This window comes from Danio rerio, chromosome 16 (genome assembly GCF_049306965.1).
Source record: "Danio rerio strain Tuebingen ecotype United States chromosome 16, GRCz12tu, whole genome shotgun sequence".
NCBI lineage: Eukaryota > Metazoa > Chordata > Actinopteri > Cypriniformes > Danionidae > Danio > Danio rerio.
The window spans coordinates 29821081-29842490 of record NC_133191.1 but is presented as its reverse complement, the minus strand read 5'-3'; the positions used below and the strand labels follow the sequence as shown (position 1 = coordinate 29842490).

The 21410-nt window shown below is 34.1% G+C and overlaps 1 protein-coding gene across 4 annotated transcripts in view; it reads right to left on the bottom strand.

Moving 5' to 3' along the window:
• Nucleotides 1-1824: 1824 nt before the first annotated feature.
• Nucleotides 1825-21410, bottom strand: part of virma (vir like m6A methyltransferase associated) — a 37115-nt gene continuing 17529 nt past the window's right edge. The window contains exons 13-24 of one of the 4 annotated variants that reach the window (XM_005158034.6): nucleotides 20539-21083; nucleotides 18740-18975; nucleotides 16472-16951; nucleotides 16233-16365; nucleotides 13041-13076; nucleotides 12796-12912; nucleotides 12542-12702; nucleotides 11917-12013; nucleotides 11608-11783; nucleotides 8349-8695; nucleotides 5367-5510; nucleotides 1825-2171 (exon numbers count right to left, since the gene is read on the bottom strand). In XM_005158034.6, coding sequence (XP_005158091.1) covers nucleotides 1984-2171; nucleotides 5367-5510; nucleotides 8349-8695; nucleotides 11608-11783; nucleotides 11917-12013; nucleotides 12542-12702; nucleotides 12796-12912; nucleotides 13041-13076; nucleotides 16233-16365; nucleotides 16472-16951; nucleotides 18740-18975; nucleotides 20539-21083 — 2660 coding nt within the window. In that variant the 3' untranslated portion in view covers nucleotides 1825-1983. The remainder of the gene's footprint in view (nucleotides 2172-5366; nucleotides 5511-8348; nucleotides 8696-11607; nucleotides 11784-11916; nucleotides 12014-12541; nucleotides 12703-12795; nucleotides 12913-13040; nucleotides 13077-16232; nucleotides 16366-16471; nucleotides 16952-18739; nucleotides 18976-20538; nucleotides 21084-21410) is intronic. The other 3 variants (XM_005158035.6, XM_683656.10, XM_068214141.2) reach the window with 3 other exon arrangements.

The window sequence follows — 21410 nt, the reverse complement described above, 5'->3', positions numbered from 1 at the left end:
TACAAGTTCATCATTCGAACACCACCTGGTCATGGCACGCCTTTGGGTCAGCAGGAGGCTGTTAGATGTGTCTTATGACCTTAGTGTGTCTCAAAGTGTCATCAGCAGACTTGAACAAGGCACATAACTACTGGCGATGGGGAATTCATTGTGTCTTGATGAATTTCTGATGAACGTATTACTCCCATTTATATGCTTATTTGAGTGATTTAAGAATTATTATTATGTATCTATCTTCATGTACAACTCATGATCATACACATCTGCACACTCATGCGCCCCTGCTCAGTTGCAATGACTCCCAAAATACGATGACCCTAAAAATGCCCGTGAACTTCAGCTGAAGCTTATAGTTGACAGCTCAAAGTACAGTGAACAAGATATATTGCAGAGTATTGTTTTGCCACATTTGAAGTAGGAAGGAAAGACCTTAAAGGGTCATGGGGGGGATTCCTAAAAAACCTGAGATTCTATTGGTGGTAAAGAAATTACTCAACTGGCCATGGGTAGGAAGCATCTGGGAGATTTAAAATCCTATTAGTGGGGAAGCTAATGGAGGTGTGTTAATGTGTGAATTTGGGTGGAGTGATAAGACAATAAAAAGTGTATTTAAACTGTGTGCTAGCCTATACTCATGAGACACTCGAACGACCTGTCTCTGTTGTTACTGATGGTGTAAAAACTGCTTTGCCTAAAGACTTCGGAGATCTCAGACTTTGCTATTTTTTGCAAACTTTGACTTAGAATATTTTGCAGACCAGAATCTTTTTTCCACAACACTGGCAGAGTTCATGACAGACCCAGGAGTGGAGCCCCACGAGTGACAGGACCTATGCACTCAGACATTGTTAGGCAACTGGCACACAGCTGCAGGCTGTGAATGTGAAGGGTACTAGGGTTTCCAGACAAACCATTCACAACTGACTCCACTGCTTTGACTTGAATGCCAGATGATCGTTGCAGATGCCTCCATTGACACCGCTGTGAATATTTGCAGTGGGCACAAGAAAATGTAATCTGGACAATGTACCGTCCTGTTCACTGATGAGTGTCGGGTCACCCTGTACAGAAATGATGGTTATCAGCGATGCTGGAGAAAGCGAGGTGAGCGATACAATGAGGTCAACAGGGTTTGCTTTGGTGAAGATGGTGCAACAGTCTAGGCAGGCATCACCAGTCAGCGCAAAACAGATTTGATTATTGTAGATGGCTCAGTCACTGCACGTTCTTACCTCAGACATCATAGATTCTATAATCATCCCCCAATTCTGCCAGCACACCCCCAGCTTTCTGTTCATGGATGATAATGCTCTACCACAGGGTGGCAGAATTGTCACAGCTCGACTTCAGGAAGTTGGAGTGCCTCATATGATATGGCCATCACTGTCCCCTAACCTGAAGCTCATAGAGCACATCGGGGACCAGTTGAAGCAGAGACGATGATCATACACCAAATCCACATGAGCTGGCAAAACTGCGTGTAGCACTTGTGAAAAAGTGGAACACATTGCCTCAGAACAACATCCTTAGGCCAGTGAGGAGCATGAGGCGTCACTGTCAAGCTGTCATTGTGGCAAATGGTGAAACAGCCACTACTGACATTTATATGGGGCTATAATTGTTATTGTCCAAATTTTGGGGGTAACAAGTATTAAACTAATGAAAATAGTGTTTCTTCTTATACATTATTATTATTATCAAAGAAAACCTTCACTTACTTCATTAAAATTCAGAGCAAATAGGAAAACCACTTATGCAAATAACAAAATCCCTAACATATTGTGAGTGATGTATTATATTATATTATAGAAGGAGACTCAAACGTATCTTCAGAAGAATTTAATCTTATTTAACAGTTTTAAAAATGAGAAAAAAACACAAAACGTGACAATAATATACACAATATTGGCCAACTGCTGTGTCAGATCCAGCAGATCTGTGCTGTGATTGGTCCATTAGAGCCTGAAGGCTGAGTCTGAGTGTTTAGCGAGTGAATGAGCGGACGTGTCGGCCTCGTCCCCCTCCACTGCCTCCGCTGCTGAACTTGCCTTGGCCGCGTCCACCGCCGCTCACCCCACCGCCTCCTCCAACACTCACTCCAGCGCTCAGCCAGGACAGGCCCGTCCCTCTGCCTCTGGTGGCCCTGTCTCGAGGAGCCAGTCTGTAAGCACCTGAGGAGTTACGGCAGAGGAGTCAGTGATTGTGTGATTGAGCTGAAGAGCTTTTAATTTTATTTCACCACTTTAACATTGAGCAGTAAGAATGGGCTATTTGCACAGCTAGTGTTTTTCAGCCAATAATGAACTTCTGGTAAAAGCTTTATGTGACCATTTTCAATTTTATACGGTTCCTTTTACAGTGTCGATGCTATAAAGAAAGTCAAACACAATCAGTTAAACGAAAGACCGTTTAAACGCAGGCGCCATCATTACCCACAGGCTAGCGCAGAAATTCCATTGAAAATACTGAGGTAAAATAAACTGTCATATTTTAAAGACATGGCATGGAAAAATATAATTTATTGCAGGGCTTCTTGTTTGGTCTGATACCCACTTTATATCGCATCTCAACCAGGTAGTGAAGATAGCAGTTTTTTCCTGAAATCAGATCTTAAATGTGGCTATTCTGTATGGGATTCGTTGGATTCAATACTAAAGGAAACATCCAGCAGGTGGCACTATTATCCAAGTTTATAACTGTAACTGAGCAACTTGATTTTTATTCTACAAAAAAAAGTTGACATATACTTACTGCAGTTAACCGTAAACCACAAATGAGAATTACATGCATATAACCTTTAACCAAATCTATTCCTAAATTTACGGTAGATGCATTGATATTCATTAATATTACTTGGAACTTGAATTATTACACAGTAAAAGATCAATTGTAAATATTTATATTAATAGTATTAAATAATATTATTATTGCTGCTAATATTATTGTAACGTATATATTATATATAAATATATATATTATTATTATTATTCATATTTGACCCATGTTCTTGAAATTCTTGATTCTTGATTTCGTTGAAATGCACAGGTAATTCCAGCAAACACTATAGAAAACAGCTAGATATTTTCTAATACATCTGTTTATTTTACTAGCAAAAATTTTATACACAAATGCAATTTTTTGTCTGTAAAGCCCCTTTTTTTTTGTAAAGATTTGAAATATTATTTGAATATAAGCTCTACCTCCAGCAATGTTAAAGCTTTAAAATCAGTAACACTATGTGAATCTTACAATGTTTTTTTTTTTATTTTTATAATACTTTGAGGACTGTATTGTGTGTGATCTTGTAAACATCACTGACCTTGCTGTAAGATAGATTTAAAGCGATTTTTGTAATTCATATTCCCCCTGGCATTATCTTTTGTTTCTTTTTTTTTTGTTTTGTTCCGTTGTCTACTTTTGTTGTTATAGGATTTGTACCTTTTCTGTAGATTTGTGTATTCTTGTTGAACGTTTAAATAAAAAAAAATATAGAAAACAGCAATATTATAATAAATGTAATATTACACTGATCCTGCATGTTTTGCTAATTGCTTTTGTTTTAACGAAGAAAAAATAAAGTGGAATGTTCTCTTACCTGTCTCCATTTTTTTCCCTTTGCAAAAATGTAATTGTTTAATTGATATGGTACTTTTAATAAGATTTGTATGTTGATTATGAAATGTAAATCATGGAAATTCTGCTATAAGTAGCCCAGCTTTTGCGGTATTTAAAGTAATGTTAAGAAAAAGCCAATATACATATAGATCCTCCCTCATCAGAGAAGTGGTAAAAAGTAGACAAAAGAAACATGTGTGACTGGAAATGTCTTATTTGTCCACCTGTGATCGGGTTGATGAAATCACATCTTAAGACAGTGTTCTTACACATTGTCACTACTTAAATTCCATGACTTTTCCAGAACTTCAAGTACGTTTTCATGACATAGTTTCATGTAATGTCTACATATACATGATAAATAAGAAAAACATTGACGTTCAAATTTATTACAGCATTTCATAGAACACGCAACAATCTATTTAAATTTGTTTTATATCTATGTTAAATTGATTTTGATAATGCTTACACAGCTCTAACAATGTGAGAGAAAGTTTTTGGCCAAGGACAGAAAATAAGTAAAGACAATCAACCTATATTCAGGTTAGGGACAATATATCATGTTTGCATTGATATCACAATGTGTGCATCCGCAATAGTCACATCGCAGGATATACAATGTTGGATTATAGTTTAATCATTCATTCATTCTTTTTCTTTTCGGCTTAGTCCCTTTATTAATCTGGGGTCACCACAGCGGAATGAACTGCCAACTTAACCAGCAGGTTTTTATGCGGCGAAAAACTTATATTATTCGAGATATCACACCTCTACAAAATCCCCTAAATCAATCCAAATAAACCTGTTAAATCATTTGGTGAAATTGTATTTACATCGCAATATATATCACAGAAATACAAAATATGGTAATGTCAGATTTGTCTAATATCGCGCAGCCCTATTTAAAGTATACAGATATTTGTTAAACTAATTTCCATGACTTGTGGGTTTTTCTATTTTTCCAAAACTTTTCCAGGCCTGGAAAACGCCATGTCAAAATTCCATGACTTTTCCAAGTTTTCCATGATCATATGAACCCTGTTAATAACGTTAGCAGGTATAAACAGCACGTACATGATTTGTCTCCGTCTGTCTGCCTGTCACTGCTGATGCAATGGCGGAACTAGAAAATCTAACGTGTCAATACTGATGGAAATTCAGACAAATATTGCACTGCAAAGAGCAAAACTAGTTTAAAATTAGGCGTTGGGTGGTCCTTCGCCTCCACGTTGTGCATTAAAATCCTTTAACGCATGGCAAGCCGTTGATTATCCCTTACCTATATCATAATTTATATTATTTACTTAAAGTAACTTTAAATTGAATATCCAGTGTTGTCTGTCAATATTTTAAAAAATATCATGAAATATTGTATGCTTACTAATAAACATTTTTGTAGTTATATTACATATAATTATCACAGTTTGAAAGATAGATGAACAAATATTTTGACAGCCTGTGCCTTACTATTGTTATATAAAACAATTTTATAGTTATTTAAGTATTAAGTATTCATTAAGTCATTAAATTTCATTATTACAATGAAAATGTAATAAATATTTAAAAACCCAAGTGCACATTATTTATCATTAACTCAGGGGCTGTCATTACAAATGTATTAAAAGTAGAATAATCACTGCTTTGGTTAATCGGTCAAGCAGCAGCAGATGACAAAAATCCTAAAATACTCCAATTAAATGGTTATTTTATCATTCTTCCAACAGCAATTTTTAAAACATAAGCAGTTCTACCTGTAGGTGGCTGTCTGGAAGGAAGTGGTCGAGTGAAGTTGCTCTGTCCTCCACGAGGCTCACTGTAAGTCCCTCTGTGAGTAACAGCAGTCACTGGTGTGCTCCAAGTGGATCCACGACCTCCTTCCCGACGAGGATAGTTACCTAAAACACACAGATAACGTATCACAGCTTATATCAGCCACAGCCACATATAAAGGCAAGTACAGAGTATATAGAGCTAGAGAATAATTGTTCTGGATAAACTGAGAAACACAATTGCTTGGTTCAGAAATAGAAATCAGAGCTCTCTTATAGCTACAAACAAACAATTTTCTAGTGGTTCTAGCAAAATATTATTTGACGAATTATTATGTCGTATTCTTTTTTTTTATTTGAAATAATAATTTAATTACTCACGCATAAGGGCTTAACATTTCATTTAAAGAGTTGTTTACCTTTTGGTGTTAAGGTGTGTGCACACCGAGACAATTATAATGCGTGATTATTGCTGGTGTTTAATGACTTGTGACTAAACAAGCGCTAATGTGAGTGTGCACACTGACACAAAACACCAGGCACAAAAATCATTATAAAGTTATAATCGCTATAAAAAAAACACTATACCATATCAAAAAAAATAATTCTATTTTTTTTATTTCTTTTTTTTGGTTGACCAATGAGATGCCACTCTCAATCTCATGCATTAGATTGAATTTACAGTAAAACATGACTTGGTGGCACTCAAGCACAAAAAGAAAAAAAAAAGAAGAAATTAGCCGAGCACACAGGAATTAGCCAGGCACACAGATATATTTGATGGTGAGTTTAATTAATTTTTTTTTTCATGGCTTGTTTAAAGTTTTTCCTGCATACAGTTTACCAGGTGTACATATCGCTGTCAACTTGACATGGTCCTGTTTTTTTATTTATTTATTATTTTTGAGGAGTATGCTGTTGTATTTTGCACTGTCATTTTATTTGCACAATCTGTATTTTGTACTGTCTGGAGCCAGCATCTAAGTTTTTTACTCATCAGAGCACACGTGCTGCTGATGATGTGACAATAAAAGTAATTTGATTTGAGGTGTTTGTTTGCTGTAACATAAGTGAAAAGTAACAAGAGTGGGGGAGATGACTACTACAGTGTACCAAGTGAGTCTCAGGAAAATAAAGTAGCGCAGCGCCACCTTCTGTGTTTTTATTTATTTTTTTAAGCGCCATCTAATGTCAGGGAGTGATTTTGTACATTCCATTCAGCTCATAAAAACAAATAATAAACACCCCATTGTGCACAAGGTTTAATAATGCATTTGCTACAAGGAAAGCTGGACAATTCAACAAATTTTAAATTTTAAATTTCGCAGCTAAAGGTTTTTTCTTACATACTTAAAGCACAGTTTGTTTCATATTTTTATTCTATTGTTTTTATTTCCCTTTCTTTTTGCAGGGAGGAAAACAACTGTATATATACAGCAGAAGTCAGAATTATTAGCCCTTCAGAATTATTAGCCCTTTTCCCCCATTTTCTGTTTAATGGAAAATATTTTTTTCAACCTATTTCTAAACATAATAGTTTTGATAACTCATTTCTAATAACTGATTTACTTATCTTTGCTAAGATGACAGTACATAATATTTTACTAGATATTCTTTAAAATACAAGCATTCAGATTAAAGTGGGATTCACAGGCTTAACCTGGGTAATTAGGCAAGTCATTGTATAACAGTAGTTTCTTCTGCAGAAAATCAAATATATTTTGCTTAAGGGGGCTAAAAATATTGACCTTAAAATAGGTTTCAATATATTTAAACCTGCTATAATTCTAGCCAAAATAAAACAAATAAGCCTTTCTCCAGAAGATAAAATAATATAGGAAATACTGTAAATTTTTTTGAATTTGTTAAACATCATTTGGGAAATGATAAAAAAATAATAATAATTCTCAGGAGCACTAATAATTTTGACTTCAACTGTTTTGAATAATCATAATTACAATTATGACCAAAATAATCATGATTATGATTTTTCCCATAATCGAGCAGCCCTACTGATTTGTAGTAAACCTCCTTTGAATGCCAGAGGGAGCACTTGTGGAAACCCATGAACCTGTCCCAAAATAAGGAAATCCCCAGGAAAAAAGCAGTGGCTGAATAAACAGAAGATTGAACTATTTAGCTGCTTTTATTTTATTAGTGTGACTAATAAACTATGACTATTAAATAATTCCAAAGAAGATATTTTTTTAAAACACTTGACCACATTTGATCTGCATTTGGAGTAAAAACATGTTAATAAATGTTGCACTTTTACAGGCAGAATTTATTACTATAGTTCATTGAGAAGCGATGCTTTATCACAGAATGATTCATTATCAGCAAATTAAAAAGAACTCAGATTTAAACAATGTGCATATTTAAAATATATATAAATTGTGTATATATATATATATATATATATATATATATATATATATATATATATATATATATATATATATATATATATATATATATATAAATTTAAAGAATAATAATAATAATAATATTAATAGTCCATTACTTAAATCGCTAGCCACTGGTGTAGTGTTCCGAGCTGTTATGCCAGGCCTTCTGTGACAATATGAGGGTTTCTAACACAGAAATAACTTTACTGGTTGAAAAGAGTGAAGATGTCTCCGCCAACAGCCTAGTGGTGAAGTGTGCCGACATATAGCACTGAGGTACTCACGACAACCCAAGCTCAAAGTCCTTTACCAATCCTGTTCCCCTCTCTCTGCCTCCCACACTTTCCTGTCTATACTCTCTTATACTAGAAAAGACTAAAGACTGAAGCTGTCCATACACACATCAGGACTGCTGACTTTAGGTTAAACGGAGACTAGAATAAATAGCTGAAATAGTTAAAGATTAAATAAACAAAAACAAATCATGATCATTCAGAATTAAGATTGCTTTTTTCAGTTAATCATATTACTATTATTTGTTGAAACACAAACATACCAGCGAGCAGCACACTCTTGGGGGCCGGTGGAGTGAAGAAGCGTGTGTGACTCTGGAAGCCTCTTCCTCTGGTTCCCCCAGTGAACATGCCTCTGGTGGGGGGTTTGGCTCCTCCACCCTTTGGTGGGCGTTTGGGCAGCGTCAGTCCTGTTGGTGGACCCACATCCTTGAACTCGGCAGCCAGGAAATCATCTACATGCATGGAAGGAGGCCGACTGGTGTTCTGCTTGCGCTGGCGGAAAATGTCATGTGGTCGAGAGAGCTGGCCAAACGAACCGCGGCCACGACCCCGAGGGGCCGCCATGATATGAGCTCGCTTCGCTGGCTCCACATAGTCAGACCTTCCGCTGCAAATACAGACACCAATTTTTAGATGTATGAAATAGGGATGCCAATTCCCATAAATAGCCAAGATAGATCGTCAAAAAAAAAAAAAAAACTGTCAATAAATCAATTAATAATTCCAGATGTGTGTACTTCAGTGGCACGTCATCATCGCATTACATGATATCCAAATGACACTCAAAGTCAGTAAATAAAAGGCTGGTAGAGTTATAAAAAGAATTAATGGTTGAATGATTTAATATAACCATAACCAACTAACAAATGTGTCAATATTACAGTCCCAGATGTACACACTAGCAACTGGAGCATACACACATCCATGTGAGCAATTAGATGCTTATGGTAACTGTCGTGACACTTTATTTAATGGTGTTCTTATTGCAATTGTTCCATGTACTTACTATGTAATTACAATTAATTTAACATAATCATGCAAATATAACTGTAAACTTAAATTAAATTCTTACACTAACCATAAAGTAAGTACATGTATTGATTGACATTACAGAGTAGTGAAAGTAATAGTTACTCTGTAACAAAAGCTGTTTCCATCCACATATTTTTATGCTCATTTGGATATGCACAAAAAATCAGTTGATGGAAACGCCAAGATGCGCAAAATTTTGAAAATGTGCATAAAAAACATATGCGCATAACTGAGTCAGATAAACTTTTTATTTGGTAAGAAAATATGCACATAAACTAAAATAGAAACATTGTACAATTTGTTTTACCAAACATATTCCAGAATGTGCATTAAAAAAGTCATGTGATTTTGTTGTAAGAGATCATGTGATGATAAAAAATGTGTGTGAATGGACAAACCAGCTGGCTGAGCACACTGTATTACATCGGAAATGTTGTTTTGGTCATTCTAAAACGCCAGTATTAGTATTATTATATCATTAAGTACCTTGAGAATTGTCAAGAGCGTCTGCGCATCGTGTCTGACACCTTCAAACACCACTACGTGTTCATTATGTGTCAGCATACTGTCTTCTAAGGTGAAGTCATTTATCAAATAAAGAAAAGATTCACGCAGCTTCTCCTACCACAACAAATTCAGTTTTTACTTTTAATATTTGGTGCTAGGTAATCAGGAAGTGACCATTTTGTTCTCTTTGACTAGGATGGAAAAGCTGCTTTATTCGCACGTCTTTTATGCGATATTTCAGATTTGCGCATAAAGTTAATTAGTATTTTTGGATGGAAACATAGCTAAAGACACCTTAAAATGCAGTGTGACCATTACTGTGGTTTCTTTGGTTCCTAAATGTGGATTTTGTGCATTTTTAAGAAATTCTGACTAAATTATTTATGAATGTGTTCAAGGCTTAAACCATTTAGTTATTTGCCTAGACTAATAGACCTTTTTCACATTTTTATGATTCTCAGCACCAGAAGTGGTCATAGTTAGGTAAACTTAATGGGAGAGTACAACAAAGCATTATTTTTGCATTCGTATCTGCTCCAATAATAAAAGAAAAACTCAACGATAGTGTTATGAAGACTTTCAGAAAAAGGAAATAAATAGTGCGAGACTAATAACGGCAAAAAAAGAGAGAACAACATCAAATGTACAGTCCTGCCCATAGAAGCTCCATAACAAACACCTCACATAATCGATCATTTGTTTTTTAGTGATTTGATGCAAAGTATATATAATACAAAATATAGCTTGATATGTGTGGATGTTTTTTCTAAATGAAAATATTTAAAACTTTTAAGAATTGAAGATGCTGATGATCATTGAATGCGTCGTTACTATCTTTTGAAAGGGTCCATTACAACACAATGATGCAAGTAAACCGCAGCCCTGTGGGGTTTCTCCCAGCATACTACTAGAGTTTTTTAAAAAAGCTTATCCGTACTTTCTTTACTTATCCCTCACATCTGCTGTACATGTTTTAAATGCAAGTTGTAAAAGCTTTAACACTATGCACAAACTAGAGATGCTCATTTCGGTTAATTTTGTGAACAGACAACCGCCGCTAATTAACCGAATATTAACCGTCAACTGGTTAGATTAATATCAAATTATTATTTAATTTAATTTGCAAACATGTTTTATAAGTTAGAAAATAAAAGCCTCAGTGTGGTGCGCAGTTATCAATATGCAAAAATCAAGAAAATCGTTGAATTTGTTTTATTTGTAGATTATGTAGGATATTTAAAAAAAGGATATTTTATAAAACTATTAACAACTGTAATTTTCCAAATGGAAAATGGTTGGGTAGTTGGTTGTACACTAAATCATCACAACTATAGCCAATTTGTTGTGTTTATGAGCGGTGTCGGAGTACACTCCGACTTATGGCAGGCTTGTTTCCAAACCAGCACACATTTAAGAAATTTTTTTTTTGCGGCTTCTTTCTGCAATTATGGAAAAAACAGAAATTTTTATGATGCCAAACCAGAACAGAGGCGATTAGTCCCAGTGCTGGTTTGGCATCAACTTGTCTGTGTCAAACTGTGACCAGCAAAATTCTTCTTTCACCCAAGTTCACCCAAAAATGAAAATTTGATAACTCAAGTGGTCCCAAATGTTTATGAATTTTACTGACTTTACTACAACTTCTATATTAAGCTGCTTTGGCACAATTTACATTGCAAAAAGCACTATACAAATAAACATGAATTGAACTGATTAACACAAAGCAAGACATTTTGAAAAATGCTGGTGACAAAGCAGCCATAACATCCATAAAGGCAACAAAAACTACTATGGAAGCCAGTGGTTGTTTTCTTTAGTATATCTTCCTTTGTGTTGAATTTTTATTTCGGGGTGAACTATAGCTTTAATCAACTATAGATAAGGTACATCAGTAATCAAAAAGATTACCAAACAATAATAATCATTCACTGATTAATCATTGGCCTTCTTAGAGAAAAAAGTTAAAATAGCGGACAACACCTTGTGTACCTGGATGTAATAAAGGTCTCGTGTTTGTGTTTGCCCAGTCTGAAGCCTTTGCTTGGTTTGCTGTGTCCTGGAGAAGAAGGTTCACTGAGGAATGAGCGCTCTAACTCTGCCTTCAGGTCTAATTCTGTACAACACTGCTGGGCCAGCGCAACCAGGTCTACTTTCACCTGCAAATGGATTGATGAACGAATAAATGACTTTAAGAATCAATAAAGAGTTTAATCTCAAGAACAGGAGTGCTCAGTGTTAATCTGAACACAATTATATTATTAATTCCTGCAAGTACATGATGTTCCTCACCATGTCTACTTCTGTCTCCATCTCATCTGGCTGGAATGGAGAAAACCACAGGGCCTTCAACTGCTCATCCAGGACATCAGAAAGTACATACACTGTCCTGAAGGTAGAGAATCAGAAAATTAGGCCGTATAACACTAAACACATTAGAATTAAATTACACATTAGAATGTAATGACACTCACATTTTGTCTGGATAAATATTGAAACTGGTGCAAAAAAGAAAAATTAAAGCAAGCACATCGAAATTGTCTTAACCAAATGCAAGATAAAAATAATATTAATAATAACGATAATAAAAAAAAAAAATTGGATTAAAAAAATAACTTTTATTTTATATAAGAAAAATTAATTAAAAGTGGCAACATTTCAAAACCCCAGTTCGACACTTGCATTTATTTTACTAAACTTTATTAAACTTACAGACTGCACCTTCAAACAGCTTCACTGTCTTGTTAAAATCTTTGGTATATCTTTAGCTATCTTTTCTGGGTCAAAACAAACCCATGTTCATTCTAAAGGTACATTATTTAGTATTTTTCAGGTAAAGTTTATTTAAAGTCCTAAAATGTGTTTTTCCATGCTTTTAGTTTTAGCCAACTATAATAATTCATAAAAACACACAGACCTGTGGTTGAACTGTGTCTGAAGGGGCTCGGGCGCAGGTAGAGAGGGCTCAGTCTCAGGCTCAGCATTAGTCTGTGCGTCTCCAGAACTTTCAATAATCTGTCGCAGTCCAACTACATTCTCAAGCAGAGCCTCCAAAGACTCGTCCTCCTTACAGAGCTTCTGCACGGGGGGAAAACAATCCAGATAGGATTAATATGAGCTTCGTCTCTTTACATAGGGCAGAATTTAATTTCGATATAACCCACAACATACCGTAATATGTTTCTCCAGTTCACATAGCAGATGCTCTCCCGAGTCCTCCTTCCACTGCAACAGCTGCTTCATGTCACTCACGCTAAGAGCCAAAGAGCGGCTGTCCATGTCTTCATCCTATATAGCATAAAGAATATGCATTAGTGCCTAAGATGACAATCTGATGTGTTTATTTAATTCATTAGTAATGAAAAAATCAAGTCATCTTAAATGTCATAGAGTTGAATGGTGAATAAATAACTCACTGCGTGATGATGCCTATAGAATGCAGATCTGAGAAACTAGGGTAAAAATGCTCTGTATGAGTTTTATTGTTATGTTTCATATTATATACTATAGTTACAATATTACATGTGTAACAAGTTGAATATTACATAGAGGCTGTTTATGTCCAGCACAGCAGGGGTGTAAATGTGATTCAGAATTTATACAACTGCTCTGTACATAAGTCGTTAATATTGTGTTTTGTTTTAGACACAAAATTGTCTGATTCTGTTTATTTTTGCCAACAGTAACATTACCTATATAGCCATGTTCACAGAAGTATTTCTCCGATCATCGCAGAGCAGTGTTTTTCTGTCTGAATGAGGCAGTTGTTTGAATGAATTCGAAAAATAAAAGGCCAAATATTTGCGTTTTTGTTTTTTATTTAGAGTATTATTTAACAGAGCAAAATAATTACACAATTTTATGACTCTTCCATAAATATTAAATTAAATATGACAAATATAATAATAAAAAGTCCTCCCACAGATGGAAATTCTGTCATAATTTACTGCTTGTGTTGTTTTAAACTTGAATAAAAATTCTTTTGCAGAAAAAAACTAATATTTTGACGAATGCTTTTGACCAAACTTTTTAAAGCTTCCATAAATGCTCTGTAAATTTACATAAATACCAATTTAGATGAACCATATGAGAGTGAGGGAAAAAGACAAAGCGAGAGAATTGGCGTTTTAGTCTAAACGTTTGTTCAAAATTTTTTTTGAAGAATGAATTTATTTTTATTTAAATTACACATAAGGACTTTAAATTGTCTTTGTAGGATTAGCTACTTGTTTACATATAATATATGATTACGTAATTCATTTTGTAGTATCAGCGTACGTTAGGGGTGTAACGGATCACAACCCACGGTTTGGTACACATGTGACCAGAGGATTAACACTTTACTTGTAGATTAATCCTAAATTTGTAACAATCGCAGAGAGATCACCTCTCAGGTCATTTATATCACATGTATGAAAGCATTTAGGCTTTCCTGTAAAATACAATGATGACAGAAGAAGTTGTGGTAGGTTATTCAGGATGTTGTGGGTTTCTTAGGCTATATAAAGGTGTTTTCTGTCACTACTTGTGTAGCCTGCATTAATGCAATCAGGATAAGCTGCACGATTAATCATTAAAGCTCGAGATCTCAACACCCACGCAACAAATTATAAATGATGGTGATTTGCATATGGTTATTAATCCTTCGAACTGCTGCTTTCAAATCTCAACTCAGTCTTTAGTTACAAACCTGGAAAACACAGTACTGGGATAACAGTTTATAGTTTAGATATAACCATTGATGTTTATGGTAAAGATTCCAATCATAAGCATCTAACTTGACGCTCAAAAATGAAAGTTGTAGGAAGCAATTACATTATTTAACCAATAGGTGGTGACAACCAGTAATCAAAAATTTGCCACTGAATAATTCTTCAAAAATGATCCATCTAGCAATGAATCATGAAGTTTTATGAGTGAATAACTAAACCATTTATTGAAAACGAGTCAAAAAATAAATATGGATTGTAAAAAAAATCATAATTTATACATTTGCCGTTATCAGTAGCAGTAGTGGTAACACTGAATTTTTCACAGTACTGAATATTTTACCATTTATTTTTATTCAGCTGATTATTTGGTAACACTTTATAATAACTACACACTATAAATCATTTATTAAGCATTAGCAAATAGTGAACTCATTATTTGTTAAGCGTTAACTCTACATTAATAAACGTTACTAAGCAGTTTATAACTGCAGCTACAAATGCTCTATTCTTGACTTATAAGCACCTATATGATGTGTTTAATGATTGTATTTTCATACTTAGTCAATGATTTATTTTTTATTACTAAATTAAGTATCGAATTATTTACAAACCGTTTGTATTTAAGAGTAGTTGAGGGTTTATAGGATCATTCAGAATGAGTTAGTAAATGATTAATAAAATATTGAAATCAACATTTATAATTCTTATTATTCAGGCATATACAAATAGTTAACTAATATGTTAATAAATGCTTTATTAACTCAACTTTATGCAGTTTTGTGACCTAATCTAAAGTGAGGACTATTCATGCTTTATAAATCCCTTATAAATGACAAATAAAGGCTCAGAATCAAATGAACGATAATCTGTGCAATCTTTCTAAAAAGTAAAATTACTGTAAAGTTTAAACATTGCCAAATAACAGGAGTGTCAAAATATGACATCCAAATGGATAAAACAACAGCAATATAATAATTAGACAATAAAATAAGATGCAATGTTTAAACTCTACAGTGATTTTATTTTAGATAAGCTTGCAAAGATTGATTTTTTTATTTGAAGTACAGTTTCATTTGTGTATCTTTAAATGAATAGGAATGAATAATGTCATTCTTCCTGTTTAGAATTTAACTCAGCCTTTATTTGTCATTTATAAGGTATTTATAAAGCATGAATAGTCCTCACTTTAGATTAGGTCACAAAACTGCATAATGTTGAGTTAATAAAGCATTTATTAACATATATAATAACCATTACTATATGCCTGAATAATAAGACATATAAACTTTGATTTCAATATTTTATTAATCATTTACTAACTCATTCTGAATGATCCTATAAACCCTCAACTACTCTTAAATACAAACGGTTTGTAAATAATGTGATACTTAATTTAGTAATGAAAAATAAATCATTAACTAAGTATTAAAATACAATCATTAAACACATCATATAGGTGCTTATAAGTCAAGAATAGAGCATTTGTAGCTGCAGTTATAAACTGCTTACTAACGCTTATTAATGTAGAGTTAATGCTGAACAGATAATGAGTTCACTATTTGCTAATGCTTAATAAATGATTTATAGTGTGTAGTTATTATAAAGTGTTACCATAAATGGAAAGCAAATTACATTTGTCTCATCCCCTTTTTGGCTGATCCGTGACAAAAAAAAAAAAAAAAACGATAATTTGATCCGAACCATAAAATTTGCGATCTGTTACACCACTAGCATACATCCCAATACATATAGATTCACAGTGGAAACATAAAGACTTTGTGGGATTAGCTACTTGCTGAAATTTAATACAAGATAACATAATCCGTTCAGTAGCACCAGCGTACATCCCTACAGTTGAAAATATATCGATAACCACTGATTGTGTTGTCCACCTACCATAGCTTCACTGTTCAGAATCTGTCTCAAAAAGTCAAAGAGGGCTGAAAGGAGCTCCGCAAACTCTTTGTTGAAGGACGTAATTTCTCTGCGGATTAGAGAGGAAATGGCCGTTGTGTGTTTCTTCAAAGAGCTGCAACAAACATAATTGAACTTAGATTAATATCATGTGCATTTTATTTGTAAACAAACAGTTGTATTACGCATCCATGAAAATTCCCAATCAAATTCCCGTTGACCTTTTCAGGTGATAGAGACCGTAGTCGTGCTCTGTGAGAAACATCATAGTTCGCAGACATGTGAGTTGAAGTGTGTAGCTGCTATGTGTGTTCCCCAAGACGTCCAGCATCCCCTCACAAATACTGGTCATCATTTCTTTGGTCGGCAGCGCATTGGCAAGTAGCTCCGCCTCCGACACTGACGCTTCACCGGAACCGCTCACTACTAACGACACGTCCTGGTCACACAGGGACTGAAGGATGGAAGCCATGAGTTCAGCGTTCTGCTGTGCTGAAAGGCCCACATCCGCTGGCAGGACTAGCATTGCAAGCAGCGAGGGAAGAATGTCTGACAGTTTGTCCTCCACTTTGCCTTCACTCCTGGTGTCACTGCGTGCAGAGCCACTGAGCAGAGCCAACATGGCTACCTTGCAGGCCCGTTGAGATGCCAGGGAGTCGAGGAGGGCGAGTACCCTTATTAAACGCGAGCCAGCTGCTTCCCTAAACACACAGCACACATAATCCACCTCAATACAACAAATCCACAAACTGGTGTCATCATGATACTGATATTTTTAACTTTGATAATCGATATGATACCTTAAAAAATTGATGATATCTTTTTCCATATCGCATGTATTACGAAGCTTCAGTATTTATTAAAATGACAATACTTTTGCATGCCTGAAATTATTCATTTTAACTTTAAGCGTGACTTACTGTTAACTTTTTGCTACTTTTCCCTACTAATCCAGTCAGGGCAGCTTTTTCTGCTAAAGTTTTTACTGGCCAAGAAAAAATAAAATAAAATAAAATAAATTAAAATAAATTAAACAAATTAAAATAAAATATTTGTTGTTTGCAATATTTAGTTTTTCATGAAGCATTCTAATAATAATGTAATGAAGCAGTCTAACTCTTAATGTCAGTATTAGAGAAGCTTTTAGTCAAAAGCTTATAAAATAGTTCATAATAAATAAATAAATAAAATTTATATAATTAAAATAATTAAACTATAACCAATAACACTAATAAATACATAGGACAAATATGCAGCTATACTACTTCAAAAGAGAATCTCCTCCTACACATTATCAATGGGTTTCTGGCCTCTTTATTGACCTCAAACTTGAAAGACTTGAGCTCATATCTTGAATTCTTTAAGAAAGCTTATTCTGAATAAAATGTGTTTTGTGGTTTTTATTTTGTATTGTTTATTTATTCAATCATTCATTCATTGCTAATTTTGCTTGTTTGGATATTTAGATGCATGCTTATATTATTCTGACTATGTGTCCATTGATTGGCTATTTGTAATGCTTACATTTGTGTATCTTCTTATCCCACTTTTTAGTTCTGTAACATCTTGATACACATCATTTAAATTATCAAATGGCATTTTAGAGGTATGGTTGCGACAAGCATTTGATATGTTTTTTCTTTCATAGCGAACACAAAGTGTTGTGCATGAAAATAAATGTTTACTGTGTATAACAACTTTTGCCTATATATAATGTTGAATATTATGCAAGAAGGAATCTGATAATGACAAAATTCTAATTTTACCAGTGAAAACAAATGGTGTAATAATGTCGACATTGACAGATGACAAACACATGTCTTAAACATAATAAATCAATTTTATAATTATGAATAGTTATATTCTGATGTCATCATTTTACTATGAATTAACAAACAGGACATATTAAAAGTCTGTTCAAGTCCACCATAATGACTATACAAAATTTAGCATTTTAAGCAACAGTAGACCTACACATAGACCTAATACAATTATTGTTGTTTCACTATATGTTTAAGAATTAACAATAATAATATGTTAATAATGTTAACCTTTATTTTACATTTCCAGAACCATGAGAAAATCGTGATCTTGATTTTAAGCAAAAACATTCACATTTTTGCCAGAATCATGCAGCCCTATTGCTTTTATGGTTTTAGTTTAACAAACAAAGGGTGCTTACCATTCGTCAAGGAGTTCTAATATAATTTAAATGATTTAAATCATTAATTTAAATCATAATTACTTTTCTGTTGAACATATCAGGTATTTTGAAGAATGCTGTAAACCTGTAACCACTGACAGGAAAAACAACAGGAAAAACAACTACTATGGAAGTCAATGTTCACGTTATGTTTTGAACATTCTTTAAAATACCTTCTTTGTGTTCAATGGAAGAGGTTTGTGACAAGTGAATGGTGAGTAAATAATGGCAGATTTCTCATTATTTAGGTGATTTATCCCTTTAATCTGATGAGTGTGTGTCTTACTGTTGCATCTCCTCCTGCAGCTGCTCCAGCAGTGTCCTCATGACCAGAGTGGCTGTGGGTGCAGCAAGATCACACAGCTGAACACACACACGGCGGAGCATGGAGAAAAGCGGCGGACAACTGCTCACACACGCGCACCTCAGCACTTCCTGTAACACTCGAGCTTGAGCGTGTAAGTGCACACTCCACAGCTTTCGTGTGTTCATCGCAACCCCGATGTCTTGGACTGACAGCGCCTGAATGAGGAAGAGAAAGATGGGAAAGTTTATCAATGAGAGTGTTTTCTTTAATAATGAACTAAATTGCTATGGATGCATATATTTAGATTCATAATAATGGTTAAAAATAGTTTGATTTCTTTATTGATTTATTTAGTTTGATTTTATTCAAAGTTTTAAAACTAAGCTGTCTGCAGAACAAACACATTTGATAAATTTGTAGGCCAACATGCAGTGCTCAGCATAATGGAGTACACCCAATTTTGAAAATTAATATTTTATAATTTCTCATTTAATATAGGCAATGTATTTTAGTGCATTTAAACAAAACTGATTTATTAAACAGACATATTTATTAAATTAATATTTTAGTCGCCAAACATATTTAGAAACTGAAAATAAAACAATTTTATTCAAGCAAAATATTGCAAAAAAATTTCAACCAACAAAATTTCAACAAAAGTTTTAATAGTTTTGCTTCTTTTGATTTTTCCTCTTTTTTAAATTTGTATTTAATATTTTTCTATAACATACATTTAGGTGGACTATTATCATAAGTTATTTTGTTAGATAAGCTCCAGATTTGGTTTTAGTACTGACTAATCTAATGTTTATGCACAAATATAATATTATATAGCTTCCTATTAAAATATGAATTTAAAAGATAGATTTATGAAGGGTGTACTTATATATCCTGAGCACTGTATGTTTTATTCAGAGCCTGAAAGCTTTCACTTGATTAATCCTTTTAAAATGATTATAAAATTGATTATAAAAATCAAGCATAAAATAAACCTGGACTGGTTTTTTCCTTTTTACAAGATGTAATATAGTCAAGTTTTATCAAATAATATTAAAATGTGCCAATTTCAAGTGTATTAGTATGTAAAAAGGATCACAAATATGACATTGAATTTCTATAAGAGTTTAGTGAGAGTTATGTTTTAGAAGCAATATTATATATATTTTTTTTGTTTGTTTGTTTAACTGATAAAAATACTTCCAAATAATGCCAGAGAGGAAGTTTTTTTAGTTAAGTATACCAGTGATTAGGCTCATGTGGAATCTGCATGCGGAGAAATGAGCAGATTTTTAGCCAATCATAGAGTCTAGCTTTTTAATTGTGTAAAGTGTAAATTTATTTTTTTCAGCTTTTGAATTAATTTCAGTAATATTATTGACTAGTATGAAAATCTTCATAAGATGCATTTACAATACAGACATTTAAACCTCTATCATGACTTTCTGTTAACTTTTTACCACTTTTCCCTACTGATCCATTTAGGCTAGCTTTTCAGATTTTCACTTGTTCTGCTATTGTTTTCACTGGCTAAGCAAAAGCAAAATAAAAATAAATAAATAAATAAAACTATTTGTTGTCTGCAATATTTTTTTCTCTCCATGAAGCATTCGAATAAGTAATGTAATGAAGCAGTCTAATTCTTCATTTCAGTAATAGAGACTAAACTACTAGCCTAAAGCTTATAAAATAATTAGAGATATTAGATGGCTAGGGAGAGATGTACACGTGCTAAGATATATATATATATATATATATTGCTGCACACATGTGCTCAGTACCTGTGTGGTCTGCATGGGGAGAGGAAGAGGAAGTAGTTCAGACAGCAGACTGAGACTACTATAGATATTCTCTGGAGCAGCCAGAATAGAGTTCAGCACTTCCTTCAGCATCAGAGACCAGCTGTTGCCAGCCACGGTCTCCTCAGAACCTGTCTCCTGTTCACTAACAGCATGTGTGAACGTCAACAGGATCTCCGTCACGTCTCCTTGGATACGCAGCTCCTCTGCATCCAGGCGGCCGGTTGACGGGGTGGAGCAGAGGATCTTGTGAAGGGTGACACAGACGGAGGGCACACGCACGTCACGAAACTCGCAGGTTCCCCCGCACAGCAGCTCTGTCAGCATGGCTCGGATGAGTCTCAGCGAGCAGGAGGCCACTGACAGCATCATGAGTCGTTGCGCTGTGGGCCCCATTGGCCCATGCAGTCGCCATGGCAGCAATAACAGTGATGTAAGCTTCTGGAGGACTTTAATAAAAGTGTCCATTCCCTCTGCACTGAAGAGAGCTATGATGGCCTGGTTCCACTTCAAGTCTTTCTGCTGGCCTGCTCAAACAAGGAGTCATGACAGGACATATAAATAAATATTACATTATAATAATAAATAGTGAGGAGTTATCAGTTAAAGAAAACACAGTATTTCTGATAATATTTTTTTCTGAAGAAAGTCTTATTTGTTTTATTTCGGCTAGAATAAAAGCCGTTTTTAATTTTTCAAAATCCATTTTAAGGTCAAAATTATTGGCTCCTTTAAGCTATATATTTTTTTCCATAGTCTACAGAACAAACCATTAATATACAATAACTTGCCTAATTACCCTAACCTATCTAGTTAACCTAATTAACCTAGTTAAGCCTTTAAATGTCACTTTA